Here is a 17,052-nt window from a genome sequence, read left to right on the forward strand (position 1 = left end):
TTTTTTTTTTTTTTTTTTTTTTTTGTTGCTTTTTTTAAAATTGTTTTGACGTGCCAGCCAACTGTAACGGATTTAGTCCTGGTCCTCCTGATAATTAGTCCTGTGAGGTTACTGTGGCTGTTTTATGACGGGCAGCCTGACCTGATGGGAGGAGACACAGAAGGAGATAAACACAGCAGACCCACTTAGAGGAGATTCGGAGCAGAATTTAAAACATGGTCGGTAGAATAACATGAGCCCAGTTCTTTCACCTAAATATCATATAAACGGTGCCAGTGAGAAGTTAACTTCATCATGGGCACAAATTAGGGCTAATAAAGACAAATTCAATTTTTTATTTATTTATTTTTTTTCTCCAGGGTTCAGGGATTCTACAACATATATTCCCACTTAGTTGTTGGGAACCCACAGCATTTCCTTTTGCAGAACAAGATTCTGGCTTAATTCTGGTGGGAATTAAAACCAGGTAGTTGTCTGAAACAGACCTGGCTTTAAGCATAGTTCATCCACTTTAAAGCTTGTTGATGGCAAAGAGCATGTGGTTGAGGAGGAACTTGCTAAGAAGCAATTAACCCAATTTTAGGGGGAGAATAAATGTATTAAGTCTGCGTACACCAAGTTGACAGTGTGTGAATTAGAGAATACATCCAAGAAATTTACAACTTGTGCACCCAAATCTAAGTTTTAAAATTCATTTACACTGCATGTTGTTTAACCAGCCCACACTAAAAAAAATGTATTTCAAAGTTCTAATTTGATAATTTATAGTGATATAGACCTAAGTCCAAAAATCTGTTTTATTTTTTTTTCCAACCACAAATAAACAACACTGTATGCAGTGCAATTGACCCACTTGTTGTCTGTGAGGGAGATGAAAGTTTGCCAAAGGCCACGTTATCACACGGTGAAGATCCAACATTTATGCCTTCTGCAAATTTAGGTAAAGGTTAAAAACAAACAAGTCAAATCTGGAGTAATTAGGAGGCAGCGAAGGTCTTTGATCTGAGACTGGACTGATCCGAGACTGGAATGATCAGAGGAACATGAAGTGGGCGTGTGAGAAAAGTGCTTCTGTGAGCAAGAGGACGTTCCGATCCATATTGGGATTGATTCTGTTCCCAACTCGGCCTGGAACTCAATTATGCTGCTCTGCAGGTCTGTCTCCATGGTACGCTCTGTCACCCTGCAATAAAAGGGATTTGCAAGGCTGAAGTGTCATTACTGTGAATGAGGGACTATTTGGAGTGGCAGAAAGGGGTTTTGCCTCTGTCTTTTTACTTTTATAGATATTAGTGTTCCTTTGTTGTTATATTTATAAGTCACATTAAGAGGATGAAGGAAAAACAAAGTAGATCCTGAGGTACTTTTTATACAAGACCATCAGAAACAGAATAGTGAAAGGTGCCTTACTGTGGTCCAACATCTGTTCACCGTTTTTATTTCAGAGTGGAGTTGGTTTTATGCAGACATATGGTTCTACAACTACCAATGACATAAGAATCTCTTTCAGAACAAAGAGCTACTTTCTGTTTTAGGTTCAGAATCGGATCAGACGCTTGTAGAATAACTTAGCGTAGCATCAGACGCAACACAAACATTTTGCACTGCTGCAGGGCGCAGGCGTAAATCCGACCTTGTGACCAAAAACATAAAAAAAAAAGTAAAATAAAATAAAAAAAAAAACTTTCTTCTGAATTTTGTGCTTTTCTAAAATTCAGTACAGCTTCCCAGCAGCCAGAGGCTCGAGGAGAGGAGACGTCACAACAAACCTGCTCAGCCAATTGGAAGTGAATTTTTATCTATGGAAGAAAGTTGAGTGGAGATGAAGTGTCATACCACAACATTTTAAATCTGACAGACAGAATCTGTGCAGCTAATAATGACCTTAATAATAACCTTAGTCACAAAAATGTTTTTTTTTGTTTTTTGCATTTGCAGAATGGCACAACACCAGTTCAGCGGGTCGAAAAAACATTAATTAATCGTGAGATATCAGCTTATTATTTTGGGAAAGTTGCTCTAAGAGATTTTATTTTACTATCTCTCCATTTTTAGAACTTGAGATGGCAACAAAATTAGACATATCCACAATTGTAATGAAGCTGCATATGTAATATACCATCTAACAGGGTTTTCCCACCTTGATTAAATTCTGGATGACATGTGAGGCAACGTCGCCGACCTCCGTTCAGCAGCAGAATATCAACCCAATGCCACTGCTCTGCATCAGCTCGGTTCAAAACTAATCCCTAGGTACTTAATCCTGCTTTAGGAACTCCATAAAGACAGTGTTTCATCAGAGTGAGTCTATTTTTATTTGATTTTTTTTTTTTTTTACATAACAAAAACAATGTGCTATAATCCAGGAGGCATTAGCACAGTGGGAGATTGCAGCTGTTGGTGTGCACTGGTGGACATTGTGAGTGGAGGTGGAAAACCAGCGATGTGTCTGGTCTCTGGCAAGCCTGAAACCTTCCCAGGTCGCATCCCAACTCCAACGGTCGTTATTGTTGATATTTCCACTGCTTTGGAAAATATAAATGCTACCAACTGTGAAACTGTAAAGTTTTACAGCAACGTGACCGTTCTGTGTTTAGATCGTTTTAGCGAAATATGGTTCGCAACATCTTTCACATAAAACATTTATATTACTGTATGTGTAGCTGTCAAGTAAACTGTAATAACATTTGTTCATCATTGGGATTGGTTTTTGTTACCATCTCTAAAAATTTTCCCCGCTCTGACCAGCAGTTTAATTTTAACTCAATCTATTTTTTTTTTCCATTCTGGTTTTAGAAAAACAGCAAAACGTAAAAACAAACAATCTAGACTCACAAAAGCCCAGACCAACTCAAACGCTTGCTTTTAGAGGCCTTTCATTACATTTTTAACATAACTAACCATCATTCTTCTAATTAATAATTGCTTCATTGTGTTTTTATTTGAATAAATAGTAAGTTAATCCTTTTTATCACTGCCACTGTCTTATTCAATGAGCCTTTCTATCTCAGCTGTGAGTGATGCGTTTAAAAAAATATATTTCTAACTTTCAGGTTGTGAATATTAAAACACAATCACACTAACCAATTACTTACTCATTCTGCTTGGTTAATTATGTCTCTTTATTTGAATTCTTCGTGCCAGATACAAGCTTTTTGAGGGTGAGACTTCACTACATTGCTAGCACTTGCTATGGCTGCCTGATCTCATAGATGAAAACATGACTCCTGCATGCATTATTAACCCTTAAACTACTGCTTTTGGCCCTGCATTTCCATCCTGCTGTGTGCATAGGATGTGTAATGCAAGACTGAGAGGAAAGCAGCACCATTTTTTCCATTTGAGAACGATCAGTATCAGGAATACAAGGAATTCCTTGGAGATTTTTTTTTTTGCAGTTATTTAAGGGTTAACGAGGTATATCGACCAGTTCTTGCTTGTGTTACAATGAATGCATGCAATTTCTCAACAGATTAAAACAAGGAAATACCAAATTAATGCATCTTTTTTTTTTAACACTTGTGTTTCTCTTCTGTTGGAAGTCCTAAAAAAAAAACATTTTCAGGAAAAGAAGAATGCATCTGTTTTATGCTTTATTTTACAAACATGTTGCAATTTTTGATCTGTCAGAATTTTATCAAGGAAATAAAATTACTTTTTCCCCCCCCTTTGTCTCACAGTCCCATTGAGTCCTGCCAGAACTTCTACAAAGACTTCACCTTGCAGATCGACATGGCATTCAACGTGTTCTTCTTGCTATACTTCGGCCTGCGTGTAAGTAAAAGTCTGACTGAGAAGCTTAAAATATCTGGTTGCGTGTTCTTGTACAGTTAACGAGTGAAAAATATTTTGTCATTTTCAAACTTCTCAGAAAATCGACAGAAATATATGCTTAAAATGTATAAATGTATAAATTGTGTGCAACGTTCTTATTTTTCAACCGAATTATGAAATTTCATCTCAAAATTTATGCTCTCATACTTTCTCTTTATTTTCACAGTTTATTGCTGCCAATGACAAGCTCTGGTTCTGGCTGGAGGTGAACTCGGTGGTGGACTTCTTCACAGTTCCTCCGGTGTTTGTGTCGGTGTACCTGAACAGGAGCTGGCTGGGTAAGGAAAGCAGAAAAGCTTAAACTCTTTGATGACGGAAAGTTTTTTGCTTTCTGTATGAATCAGATTTTGTATTTCTTACAAGAGTGTGCGCTAATGTATGTTCATTGAATAATGCTTATTTTGGCTGATTCCTTGTCTTTACCACTGGCTATCAAGCACCATCAGGCTGCATTTGGGTCCCCTTCAAGTCCACCAGGGATTTCAAGCAATACCTGCAAAAACACTCTAATTAATTTGTCGTTTGAAAAGAACAAAATGAATGGAATGACGAGGCTTTGTTTGGTGGCATGACGCTTAGAATAGAAGTCAATCTACTAAATGTGTGAAGCTCATCAGTCAGAGAGGTCTTTGAGAAATTACAGGATTACAAAAGGTAACTTATTTATTTATTTTTTGCATCGTTAACAGAATTTTTATTATTATTATTTTTTTTTTTAGTAGCAAGTATCCCTGGCTTTAGATATGTAGACACAGATGGGCTGAAACGTGAAAGTGTGCAATTTTCTTCTGTTATGTCCCAATGAGCCAATGTATTGTAACTCGAGGTGTGAAAGCAGGACCTGTTCTTGACTAATGCTGCCATCTAGTGGACATTCTGGATTTTGCTGGCCGTTTAGGATGTCACAGATTACCTTCAGAGGAAGTCATTGCTTTGTGCAACATGCTGTAAATTCTGTGTATTGGAGCAACCAGGGCAAGTTGGATTTAGCTTTTCTTGAAGGAAGCTTGTGTGAAATTATACTTCTAAAATATATTGTTGATGCACGTCTATGCTCTTCCCACTGTTCCGGAACAGGAGCACAGCACCTTGCAAATAGTATTTGTACATCTAGTACATCTTCACATTAAGTTTCAAACTAGTTCTTATGTGTTAAACCAACATAAGACAGTCTGAGGCAACAACAACCACAATAATAATAATAATAATAATAATAATAATAATAATAATAATAATAAACATTCCTCTGAGAATTTGAGTCCTAATGATCTTGGCTTCTTTTTCTCAAGTTCCTACTTCAAACTGCTTGGGCAGCACAGCTGCATTGTTGTTGCGTCTCTGTTGTGTCATTGTTGCTACCATTTGTGTAGGTGGTGTTCTTTTTTTGTTGTCCTTTTCAATCTTGCATGACTCAATGCGCAGTATTTAAACTGTGTCGACATATTCGCCGTTTGTCCCGAACCGGGGAGGGAAAAAAAAAAAAATGCTCGATTGCTGCTTGAATTTATGTGAAAACGGGGTCAAGCAGGTGACGAGGTCATTAGCAGCTCAGGATTTTCTCTCTCCTCATCCAAAGTCTGTATGTTCCGCACATGCTGCTCACCCAGTCCTCCAATCTGCCCATCCTGCTGTCACAACAGTTTGACACAAATTCTCTCTCAGTATTTGCAAATACTCTTTCATTAACATGCTCAGCTGTGTGTGACATACATACATACATGGAGAAATGTGGCATTTTAAACAGCATCTGTTATTTTGTGAAAGCAGTATCAGGCATCGATGCAGTCGGCATTTTCCGTCCAGTGTTTGGATTCTGATCTGGAGGGCAGAACGTACGAGTACTGCTATAATCTCTGACAATGAAAATAATACGGTGAAGTATTAACTTCTCGGGATATGATTTTAATATTCCAACAGATTTTGTTCCCTTCAGAGACAAAAACTAAAAACACAAGCTGCTTTTATTATTAAGCTTTCACCAACATAAATGATTCCTTTGTCTTAAAACTGAATCTTAAGGTAATTAGACCAAAGATGCTGGTTAATGCTTTATAAGATTAATGTTGTGCCTTGCAAAAATGTTCTTGCACCTTGAATTTTTTAGTTGAGCACCAATACAAAGTAATAAGTTATAATGTAACTGACAAAGCAAATAAAAAAACACAAAAGAAAATAAAAACTCTTTGCTCATCTGGTGGCATTTGTATTTAGTCCCTTTTACTCCGATGCTTCCAAAATAAAATTGAGTTCAGTCATTTGCCTTCATAAGTCAAATAAATGATAAGTAGCGACCACCTGCCTCTTGACGGACATGCAGGAAATTTATTTCTCACTGGGGAGATTAGATTCACCGTTGCAGCTATTGAAACCTGTGTATGATTTAATCTCGGCTGAAGAAGGTACTCCGGTCACATGAGACCAAAATTGAATTTTTGGCCCACATGTATGGTACAAAAGTAATATACATCATCCCGATGACCCCAACCTTGGCCAAACGTTATAGAGGTAGCATCATGCAGTTTCTAAGCAGGATGAAGGAACCTGGTCAGAAATTATGGGGAGATAAATACAGCTTAATACGGAAAAAAATCAAGGAGAAAACCTGCAAAACACTGGAGCTCGAGGTCGGAGGTGACCGTAAACATACAGCCAGACTTGAAATGAGATGGATTCGATGAAAACATATTCATGTTAGAATGCAATAGGCAAAGTCTGAATTTGAATCTAATTAAAACTTAGTGGTAGGAGAGAGAGAAATCCTTTTCAGAGACGCCTCTGATCAAACCAAGCTTGACATTTTTTGACTTAAATAGAAATGCACACCACATTTCTATTTATCAAAGGTTTTTAGTTTATATTCTTTGTGCATATTTTTTTTGTATTTTAAACACACTTATGTCTGTGGTTAAAATGCGACAAAATCCGCAAAGGTTTGAAACGTACGAATACTTTTGCATGATGTAAAAATGATCATATGTTTAGTTAAGGATTAATTCAAACTAAACCATGTAGATATGAGATCAACATTTTTTTTTTTTTTCATTTATTAATCAGATAGCAAAATGTCCAATCTGCTATCTCCATTTTGACAAATATTTGTGAAACGGTCCTTTAAACGTTTCACTGTTTATTTTTGATGGATTGTGCAACTGCTTGAAAAAGGAGGAAAGAACATTCCGGAATAGATTATTTATTTGTATTCTACTCAAATATGTGAAGTTGTTATTTTTTCCTCAAAAAAAAAAAAAACCTCTCCAAATCTAGTGAAATGATCTTTTTTTTTTTTTTTGTGTGTGTGTGTGTGTGTGTGTAACCCCCCACTCTGACATGCACTGTAAGGATTAATCTTCTATGTAGAGTTTTTTTCTGCCATGACACTGAATGACAGACGGAGCAACATCTATCAGCTGCTGTATTTTCTCCATTTGTGTTGACATCTCACATGTTACGCATTTAGTTTCAGCGTCAACTCAAATTACAGTTAATACATCGGCTGCGATTAATTGAGGGATTATTTGGGAATCTATGACATAAACACACACACACACACACGCACACACACACACACACACACACACTAGTTTGACCACAACTTCTCAGTGTTCCCATGTACGGCTTTGCTGAATGATCGTGTGCAACAAAGATACAAGCTGTTCTCGTCCAAGATTAGAGAATGAACTTTTGTTCATGAGCAGCAGTTGTGGAGCCACTGAGATGAGATGCGGGTTATATTGTAAAAGCAACTGATGGGCATGAATGCAGTCTGGCCTCTTCCTTTCCCAGGATGAATCCTAAAGGAGCTTACACTCTAATATCCTGATGGGAAAAGGGCTTGCTTTAAGCTTGCACTGAATCGTCATGAGAATGCTGCAAAGGTCTGAGAGAAATCAGAGCACAATGCGTCTTCAAAAGAAACAGCTGATTTTGGTTGTCGGAGAGGGTAATATTTCTACTTGATTTTACCCGATGAGCCTGATTCAGAAGAGGGAAAAAGTGGAGGGTTTTTTTTCTTCTTGTTTTGTTTCATTGAAGCTGGAAGCCTGTTGCAGTAGTTTCTAGACATGATTCCAACAAAGATACTAGTGTACAGGGGCCCCGATGGGGACACGTACTCCAAGGCGGTCGAAAACACAACCAGACGCAAGAAATCAACTGGAGAGCTCTTCCAGAAGGGCTACAGGGTCAGGATGGGCCACGGGTTGGTCCCCGACAAGGAGGACCAGGACAGCTTCTGCTTCAGTCTCGGTGGATGCTTCCACTTGATTTCTTACTGGGGTAAGACCACGGAGAGGAAGTGGAGGATTGGCACATCCGTTGTGTCAGCTGGCGCAGGTTCAGGATTTGGTGACATAAAATGCTGCCAGCCTGGCAAACGCTTCCTGTAGAGCTTCGGTAAAGGAGAACAAGAGTTCACGCTATGAAAATGGTTTATTATTGCTCCTTTTTTTGGTTTTGTTAACATTCGCATAACTTGAGGTGGGAAATATTCGGTTCAGTTAATGCCAATGGAGATAAAAATGCACTTGATTTCCCTCAAATGTGGCAGTTTTGGCTGTTTTCATTGTTTATTTCGCTTCATGGCTGATGATTAATTAAGAAGCACAAAAAAAAATTGTTCTAAAATTGTACATTTAAAAATGTACCAATGTACTACTTAAGGTCCCCCCAAAGCATCTCAATTGGATTTTACTTTGGACTTTGACTAGGTCACTTTAAACTCTTTGTTTTTTTTAGTCATTTTGTGATGGAGATCTATTCTTGTATTTTTCTAGATTGGGGGATGATGTTTTGCTCTTTGAGATATTCTTGCCTACTTCATGCTGTTCAAACAAGTTTAAGTGATTAGTTGATTCTTGAGGCAGAAATCTGTCCTTGATGTTTTCTATTGAAATAGTAAAAAAATAATTGATTAATCATTTCCCAATTCTTGCTTTAAATAATAATCACCTTATAATTAATTTAGGAACCTTTCTAACGCTGTTACTAAAATGCTTTCTTTATAAAAAATAAAAAAAATCTGCTCATTTCACACGGGATTCAAGCTCAGGCTGGTTTTGGCACAGCTGGTTTCATTGGTTATGTCGTCCTTGAACTCTTGGCAACAGTCACCAATCCTGTTTTTTTTTTTTCTTTTTTTTCTCTCCTTCTTCTATAAATACCCTCAAATTTAGGATTTGACGTCACCACTGTTTACCGATTCACTTTGGCTTGACAGAATCCACCTGTCTTTACTCTAATCCAGGTTTTCATCTCCTCCACGTTCACAGTTTTGCCTAGCAGGAGCGATGCTCGTGTAGGATAGATGCCGACCCAGCAAGAGGCTCCTGGAATTAACGGGAGAATGCTTTGGGTTGATGATGAGCTTCTTTTTATGCTTTGTCTTTAACTAGATTTTTCTGAATGGCTTTTAATAGACTAAGTGCTTAGAGTTGCTTGCTGCTTTGGCTTTTATTTTTCATCATTATGAATCCGCTAAAGCTGGTAAATATGGATGAAAGTATGAAAGGTATGATGTTGTCAAAGTCGAGCCACGATTAAATGCTGTTGTTGCTTCTGATTTAATTTTTACGAGTCCTGAACATTTTCTTTGTCTTTTCTCACAGGTTTGAGGTTTTTAAGAGCCTTAAGGTTGATACAGTTCTCAGAAATTTTACAGTTTTTGAATATTCTAAAGACAAGGTAAGAGTCTCGATGTTCGCTCTTATTTTTCTTGATGTCCTCAGTCAGCAATGTTAAACTCAGCTGCTGTAAAGTGAATGTAAAATGTACTTTTAATTGATTAACGGGAACCTTAAAGAATAATTCCTGAACCAAGTGGCTTGAAATAAACCAGATTTCTGTTTTTGCTTTTGCTGCTCAGAATTAGAGCTTTATGCACAGATGTCATGTCAGGAAGATTATAGCATAACAAAATCCTTCAGAATAATCTTCTTAGTCATTGACTCAGATGAAAGTAACACACAAAGATGTGGACACGGTTTGTGCAAGGACATGTTTTTACAATAAGATCTGCAATATACATATATTATCCATAGAGGTGTCCACTTTATTCATCACTCATGCACAGCATTGATATTTTCTGCTTAGAATTCCATGAATCGCTTTTATTGGCAAAATAATTATTTATGTAAGGTGTTTATTCATGAGGTGTTCCTCATATATGTTGTGCAATACACTGTAAATAACTGCTTCAACAGCTGATGAATACTTCTGATGGATCTGAGGATCTTACTTTTAGATTTCTGTTAAAAGTGACATCCAGTGAGTAAAACAAAAATGACAGTTGCTTTAATATATTATTGTCTTTCTTGCTTGTGTTTGTGTGTGCAATTAAAAACAGCAACTCCATTAAGTTGGTGAACTTGTGTTCAATCTTCATAAGCACATGGCTAACTGCAGCAGGCTTCATTCATTTGGTAAGTTATTGGCATCTATTTACAGGTACATCTCAGTAAATTAGAATATCATGAAAATAATAACATATTCTTGAAAAAAGTAAATCAATTCAAAAAGAAAATGTGTTTATTTTATAGATTCATTCATATACATTCACATGGCAGTAATTTTCAAATGTGCACTTTTGTTAATTTGGATGTTTATGGCCTAATAAAAACCAAAGTTAGGTTTTTTTGGGAAAATTTAAATATTACTTATATAGACATCAGTTTCATGTTTTTGAATTGAATTACTAAATAACTTTGATGATTTCCTAATTTACTGAGATACACCTGAAGGCAAAGCATGTTACAAAGATTGCATATAGCAGTCCGGCACTGTGCTGTACTTTTTTTTTTTTTTGCCCTCAGTTAGTTGTATGTATTTACATTAATTCTATCGCCCCATTTTACATTAAGGGTAAACAAAATAATGAAAAAATAACCTCTTATAAAGTTCAACAGTCTGATGATTTCACAATTTACATGAGGTAAACATATTTGTGCAATCAGCATAACATACTTTGGATTATTTTCCATTTTCGTGGTTCTGTAAATCTCAACCTCTCTTCCAGGTGGAAAACTCAGGGGATCCTTGGGAAAACTTCCAAAATTCCCAAACACTTTCCTACTGGGAATGTGTCTACCTACTCATGGTTACGATGTCGACTGTTGGCTATGGAGACGTTTATGCAAAAACCACCCTTGGTCGCTTGTTTATGGTCTTCTTTATCCTTGGTGGTTTGGTAAAAATCTCTCTTGTTACTTATTCTTGCTTTAAAATAATCTTTTTACCCAGATATCTCACCTTGCAAGGTGTTAAATCCTGGGCCTCAGTACACCATTCGACTTCTATTTATGATGTATTTTGTTCACTACTTCACCCACATATGTTGCACTGCAAGTAATGTATGAATCATACACAATACTACAAAATGTACAAGGGTGTGAATTTTGTTTTGGTACAGTTAAGCCCCAATTTTTTTTTTATACTCCTGGCAGATTTAGATTTAACTGTTTTTTTTTTTTTTTTATTTCTCCGTGAACTTTGTTTCTGATAGTAAAATGAGGCAAGAATCTCTGGAAAAATAATACAACAGTGTGAAAAGACTGAAGATGTTGAAAATGGCTGCCTGTTTGCGTGTTGAGATTGGTATTTTGACGATTTATCTTTGGCTACAAGCTATAAGTCTCTGAGTTTGTAATACCTTCTTTCCATCAGTCTAATCTTTAGTTCTTCACACATATTCTCTATTGGATTTAAGTCCAGACTTTGGTTGGGCCACCGCAAAAATGTTTCCACCACTTCCAATCAGAAGAAACGTACTAAAATTAAGAAAATTACTTTGAATCTTAATTTGCCAAGGGTATAAATTATTTTGGGCCTAACTGTACTTGTTCGTTACTGTGGGTCTGAGATATCTAATAGGTTTGGTTTATTAATAATTATAAGAGTGCTACGGTTTCAGATGGTACCACCCTTCCTTTCCCCATTCAACAAACACAGTGAAATATTTGGGTATGATTTACTAAAGCACAGATTTATGGATGCTGCAACATTACAGACTCTCACTCTGCATAGGTTCTTCTAGCCATCTTAACTCCTTGCATAACACTAGTACATAAATTCAGTAAGCAGTTAAGGAAAAACTAAATTCAAATTAATGAGTTGTTGGCAAAATATATACGTTTTAAACTTGCCGACCTGCATACAATACCTGGCTAATTATTTGTAGACAGTGACAAATAAAAGGCTGTCAGCGCTTAGAAGAAAGCATTGTGTTAATTTATGTGGGTTTCTAAAACTATTGTTACCAGTTAAGTTACTGAGGTTAACTTGAGGCTAAAGGAGAGGACGTACAGGAAGTGAAAAATCGGGTGTAAACAGCTAATGCTAAGAGCAAATGGAAAGAGCTAATGTTGACAGTTAGCTATTGCTAATATTTCAGGGGGAAAATTATCACAGCTAATGTACTTGACATTTCAATTCAAGTACATTAAAAACAACTTTTTCCCAGAATTTTAAAAAAGCTAATGCCAGACAGCTAAGATGAAGAGCTAATGCAAAAATAATGGTGGAAATAAGCAGCTAAAGTAAACGGCAACATATAATGAAGACAGCCAGTGAAGCTACTGAGACAAACAGTGACAGGTTGTTAAGACCTAAATTGGACACTAAAAGTCAAACGCCAGCGCTACATTGTAGTATACCAAGCTTGTTTACAAAAATGAGAAGATTGAAATTAGTGTTTTCTCTTATGTTTGTTTCATGTTAGGTGCAAAGATATTTAAGGAATTGGTGTGTGCAGTAGTGCAGCGTTAATGTTTGCCATCCTTTAAGTTGTGGTGTTTAAATCTGCCCAACACGTGTTTGTTGGACAAAACATGGCACATAAGGCTTTTTCTTGATTTTCATCACTTTCATTTTTCTACCGCAGATCGGCATATCTCTCACCTGCTGTCATTTTTTCACGTTTATTCTTCCGGTATCTGTAAATATGAACCTTTTAGTGTCCTTTTTCATCTTCATACTTTTTAAACAATTGGAATGTAATTGTGAAATGACTTCAAGTTACATTCAGCTTACATTTCCCCTAAAGAGAATCTTCTTACCTGTTAACAGATAGTAGTAATATCTCTGCTTACGTGGCTGCGTTTCTATTTCAAATTTATCATCTTGCAGAGAAAATAGGACCTCCTCTTCTATGCTTGTCGTTTTTAGTTTCTTCTTCTGTCTTCTATCCTCTCCTTAGGCCATGTTTGCAAGCTACGTCCCTGAAATCATAGAGTTAATAGGAAACCGCAAGAAATATGGTGGTTCCTATAGTGCTGTTAATGGGAGAAAGTAAGTATTCAAGGAGGCTCTACTGCCTCCGCCGTGGTAGAGCCTTCTCTGCATGCCCTTTTCTTTTTCTTTTTCATGCATGTAGGCCATGTTTGCTCGCTACGTGCCAGAAATTGCTGCTCTCATCCTTAATCGGAAGAAATATGGAGGGAGTTATAACTCGACCAGAGGCAGAAAGTAAGTCAAACAAATAAAAAAGAAAAATCTTTAAGAATAAAAACTTGCTATGGTGTGATTTTGTGTGACTTGAGTAGCCTTCTCAAAAGAAGGAGATGCTCACTTTTATGTGGAATACAAAACAGTGATTTGAGACCTAAATAATTTAACACAAGTCACACCGTGACTGAAGAACTTGGCCATGATTGATGTATTGATTGCATTGCTTCAGCTTTTTTTTTTTGTACGTTTTGTCTTTGTTACTGTTCATCTGATAATGCCTGCCTACACTGTAAAGAAACTACAATCTTAACAAGGAGTTTTAACCTCGTTTTCTAAGGGTTTTTTTTTTTTCTTTTTGAAAACTACAGTTATTGCAAAGCATGGAAACATTTCCTTTTGGAAATATGACTCACATTAAATCAAATATGAATTAATTTTGCTTGTATATAAGAATTTTCCTTCATTAGAAGAAAATAAAGCTTTTTCAAGCAAAAAAATTCGACAAAATGCCTTGATAAGGAAGTTGTCTTTCAGTGCAGGTATATATATTTTTGCCATGCTTAATTTATGCATGTGTAGAATTTTCTCACTGTTTGTACACTGTGATTATTCATTTGTTGTAGTAGAAAGGACCGAAAATGTATGCCTGTACAGAGTTGATATAAACTTTTCAGAAACGGTATATTTGTTCACCTGCTTTTTTTAAAACTGTCTTTTATGCCCTAATGATAATCAGAAAGAAATACAAGCTTAAAAATAAACTGCCGTTATTATATTCTATCATTATTTTATGTATTATGGCCTCCGAGTTCAGAAATAGAGAGTTAAATAACCATCTTTGCTTTATGCCTTATGTGGACCATTTTAAATGTACTAACTCTTCTGCTGTTGGTACAAGGAGATAGAATAGTAAACATTTAAAGACAAAACTAAATACTACAGCATAACCAATTTAATTAATAGCTGAAGTTACTAAATCTACTAAGCAGATGAATGTATCACAGTTTTATTCAACATACATGAGAAAATCAAACATGTTTTGTTGTTGAAGTCAATGTTTTCATGGTTGATGCACATGTATTACAGTCATTCATTCACTGTTTCATTTTGTTGGTCATCTTCCCCTCACACCAAATAAATATATGAATATATATCAATTCTCTTTATATACACATACCTAAATAACTATTGACATTATGATCATCATAATATAGATTTACAAGTACCCATCATGTGATAAAACAGTGCGCTCCAAAAGGCACTCTTACTCCTTAAAGTTTTTAAAATTTTGTCCTATTTCAACTTCAGGAATCTACCAGCTGTGCATATCCAGAGTTTAAATTTTTTTTTTTTCTAATTGTTCCTTTCAAAATAGGTCAGATTCAGTCAGATTGGACTGAGATCATGTCAACAGAAGTTTTTAGATTCTCCAATTTGGTTTAGGTTGGTACTTTAACTGGGCCATTTGAAAATATGAACATGCTTTGGTCCAAGTCGTTCCATTGTGGCTCATATAAGGTGGCTGTTCCAGGATTCGTCTTTCTACCGACTACCAGCTTCCCTGACCTTCTTGAAAAACCCGATGCGTTCCTTCACAATAGTACACTTCTTTTTGTGGTGATCTGTCACGTAAAATAAAGGTAAAATCCTTTGAAGTTTGCTGTTGTAATGTGACAAAATAAAAATAAAAAAGCCAATGTTAGAGCTCTGCTTTAACAGCTTCTAAGAAAAGTACCAGAATCCTCCCATTTCTCCTTTATGTCATCAATTCCCTCATGCTTCTTTTTAAATGTGCTGTTTGTCTGAGCTTAAAACTCTGGCTCTGTCCTGCTCTGCTTGTTTATTCTCCATGCTTTGCCTTTTCTTGGCCTTTATCTTCAGTCTGACCTACACCCTCAGCATTAAATAAAAACTTGATTTAAAAAAAATAATCCGTTGACATGCTGGAAAATTTTGTGTTCTGGTTTTGCTTTCCTGCCAAAAGTTGAATGAGAGGATTGATATGCATGTTTCCGTTAGAAAGTAATGATTATTGTTAGGTCAGGCAACATATAAAACTCCATATTCAATCTCTCTCTGTTTTATTAAGATAATTAAATGAAGAAAGCTTTGCTATTTTTTCACTTTTTCTGACAAGCTGCATGCTACACTTACTTCTTATAACTTCACATTTAATTCTGGAAAAACGGTGCCATATCACATCTCTGATTGAGTTAATGTCATGGTAGTATTCTGGAGACAACAATGAAAGATCTGTCTTTAAAAAAAAGAATTAGGAAATGATAGGTCAGAGTTCTTATTTTTATTTTTGACTGGTCTTTATAAAGATTACAAATCTGGCATGGTCTGCTATTTTTCCTAAAATATCGCAAAATTCACAACAACTGTTGCCAAACCAGCAACTCTTTTTTTTTTTTTCAAAGTATTTATTCATGTATGTCTTCTACTGGCAACATCAGACCAGGCTGCATAGTTATGTTTTACTAAAACAATTATCAAAAATAACTTGTGTGTGTTTCATTGCATATTTAGTTGACATTCTGTACATCTCTTTCCTTTTCTTTTTCTTTTTTTTTTTTTTAGAGTAACTCACGTTTCTCTCTGTTTATTAGTGCAGAGCCTGCTTCCAAAGGCACAATGCACTACTGGAGGATCACAAAGAGCTACTTGCATAACAGACAAAAGACCTTACCTATAGAATAAAAGTGTTTTTTTTGTTTGTTTGTTTGTTTTAAAATAAAAGCAGCATATTTCAGATCCCCATACAGAATTATCAGCTTGACATTTTTTTCATGTGGGCGACTTGAGGACATCTGAATTTCCCATCATGTTTTAGTCTTTAAGGAGCCTTTTTTTTTTCATCATTTTCTCTGTATCGTCATGAAAGAAGAGCCATTAATTTCACAATTTCATCATCGCCATCGTTAACAAAGCAACGCTGAGCTGAAGGGCCATAAAATGCCTTGGTATTTTTTACCCGTAGTAGATGACTCTTAATTTCATTCTCTTAATTTACTATAAATACAGATTAGCTGGTCCTGGAGGCTAAAGTTTGTGACTCTAATGGGACAAAAATTTAAAAGTTCCACAAGCAGGAAAACGTTTTCAAGGCCTTGCAGTTGTTTTTTGTGAATGGTTTGTGACTTTGGTTTGTTAATCCAAGTCACAAGCTTTATTGTTGTTATTAATTTCTAATGAGACATACTTTTAACTTTAAATTATTAATAGATACTTACAGGTAATGTGTCTGTGCTTGTCAGTTATTCTGTGCTTCTCCTCTGTCGTCTTTATGTCCTCCTCTACTGTTTTTCTGTTTTCCTTAACAAAAGTGAAAAACACACTGGGATTCTGGTGTCTCTGGCCTTTTAAAGTCTTTTAATTCTCCATACAAGAGCTGAGGCAGAAATGCAACCTTTATCTAGACAAACATCTGAATTAACTATTAATAAAGACAAATATGAATGAGGGCAAAACTAAGACTAATCTGGGTTCTTTATGCATAGAGACTGTGGGAAGTGGGAACAGAGATAAACCATGTGCTGATTTTATAATCTCCATCTGAGGAAAACTGATCCGTTATAATCTGACGCTGAAAGCCACGGTGCCCTTTGACCTTTTCGTTTATAACCCTCCCTCATCATGAGAACATCAAACATCCTTTCTTGTAACAGTTCACACTAGCATAGATTTCAAATTTTTCATCACAGCCCTTTCATTTCAAAATAACCCCCCCCCCCCCCCCCCCCCAAAAATTTTTTTTTTTTTTTTTTTTTTTTTTTT

General features: G+C 36.1%; 1 protein-coding gene across 22 annotated transcripts in view; it reads left to right on the plus strand.

Moving 5' to 3' along the window:
- The window catches only part of LOC106949528 (calcium-activated potassium channel subunit alpha-1-like), a 96,496-nt gene that overhangs the window by 44,534 nt on the left and 34,910 nt on the right, over positions 1 to 17,052 (plus strand). For 18 of the 22 annotated variants that reach the window (XM_015035813.1, XM_015035820.1, XM_015035817.1 and 15 more), the window contains exons 4-9: positions 3,681 to 3,774; positions 4,001 to 4,112; positions 9,438 to 9,513; positions 10,175 to 10,250; positions 10,844 to 11,014; positions 13,022 to 13,113. In XM_015035813.1, the coding sequence (XP_014891299.1) occupies positions 3,681 to 3,774; positions 4,001 to 4,112; positions 9,438 to 9,513; positions 10,175 to 10,250; positions 10,844 to 11,014; positions 13,022 to 13,113 (621 nt within the window). Of the gene's footprint in view, positions 1 to 3,680; positions 3,775 to 4,000; positions 4,113 to 7,109; positions 9,341 to 9,437; positions 9,514 to 10,174; positions 10,251 to 10,843; positions 11,015 to 13,021; positions 13,114 to 13,198; positions 13,291 to 17,052 lie in introns of those variants that run through there. The other 4 variants (XM_015035815.1, XM_015035837.1, XM_015035834.1 and 1 more) reach the window with 3 other exon arrangements.

Source organism: Poecilia latipinna, unplaced genomic scaffold (assembly GCF_001443285.1).
Source record: "Poecilia latipinna isolate Pla-1442-1.1 unplaced genomic scaffold, P_latipinna-1.0 Scaffold349, whole genome shotgun sequence".
Lineage (NCBI taxonomy): Eukaryota > Metazoa > Chordata > Actinopteri > Cyprinodontiformes > Poeciliidae > Poecilia > Poecilia latipinna.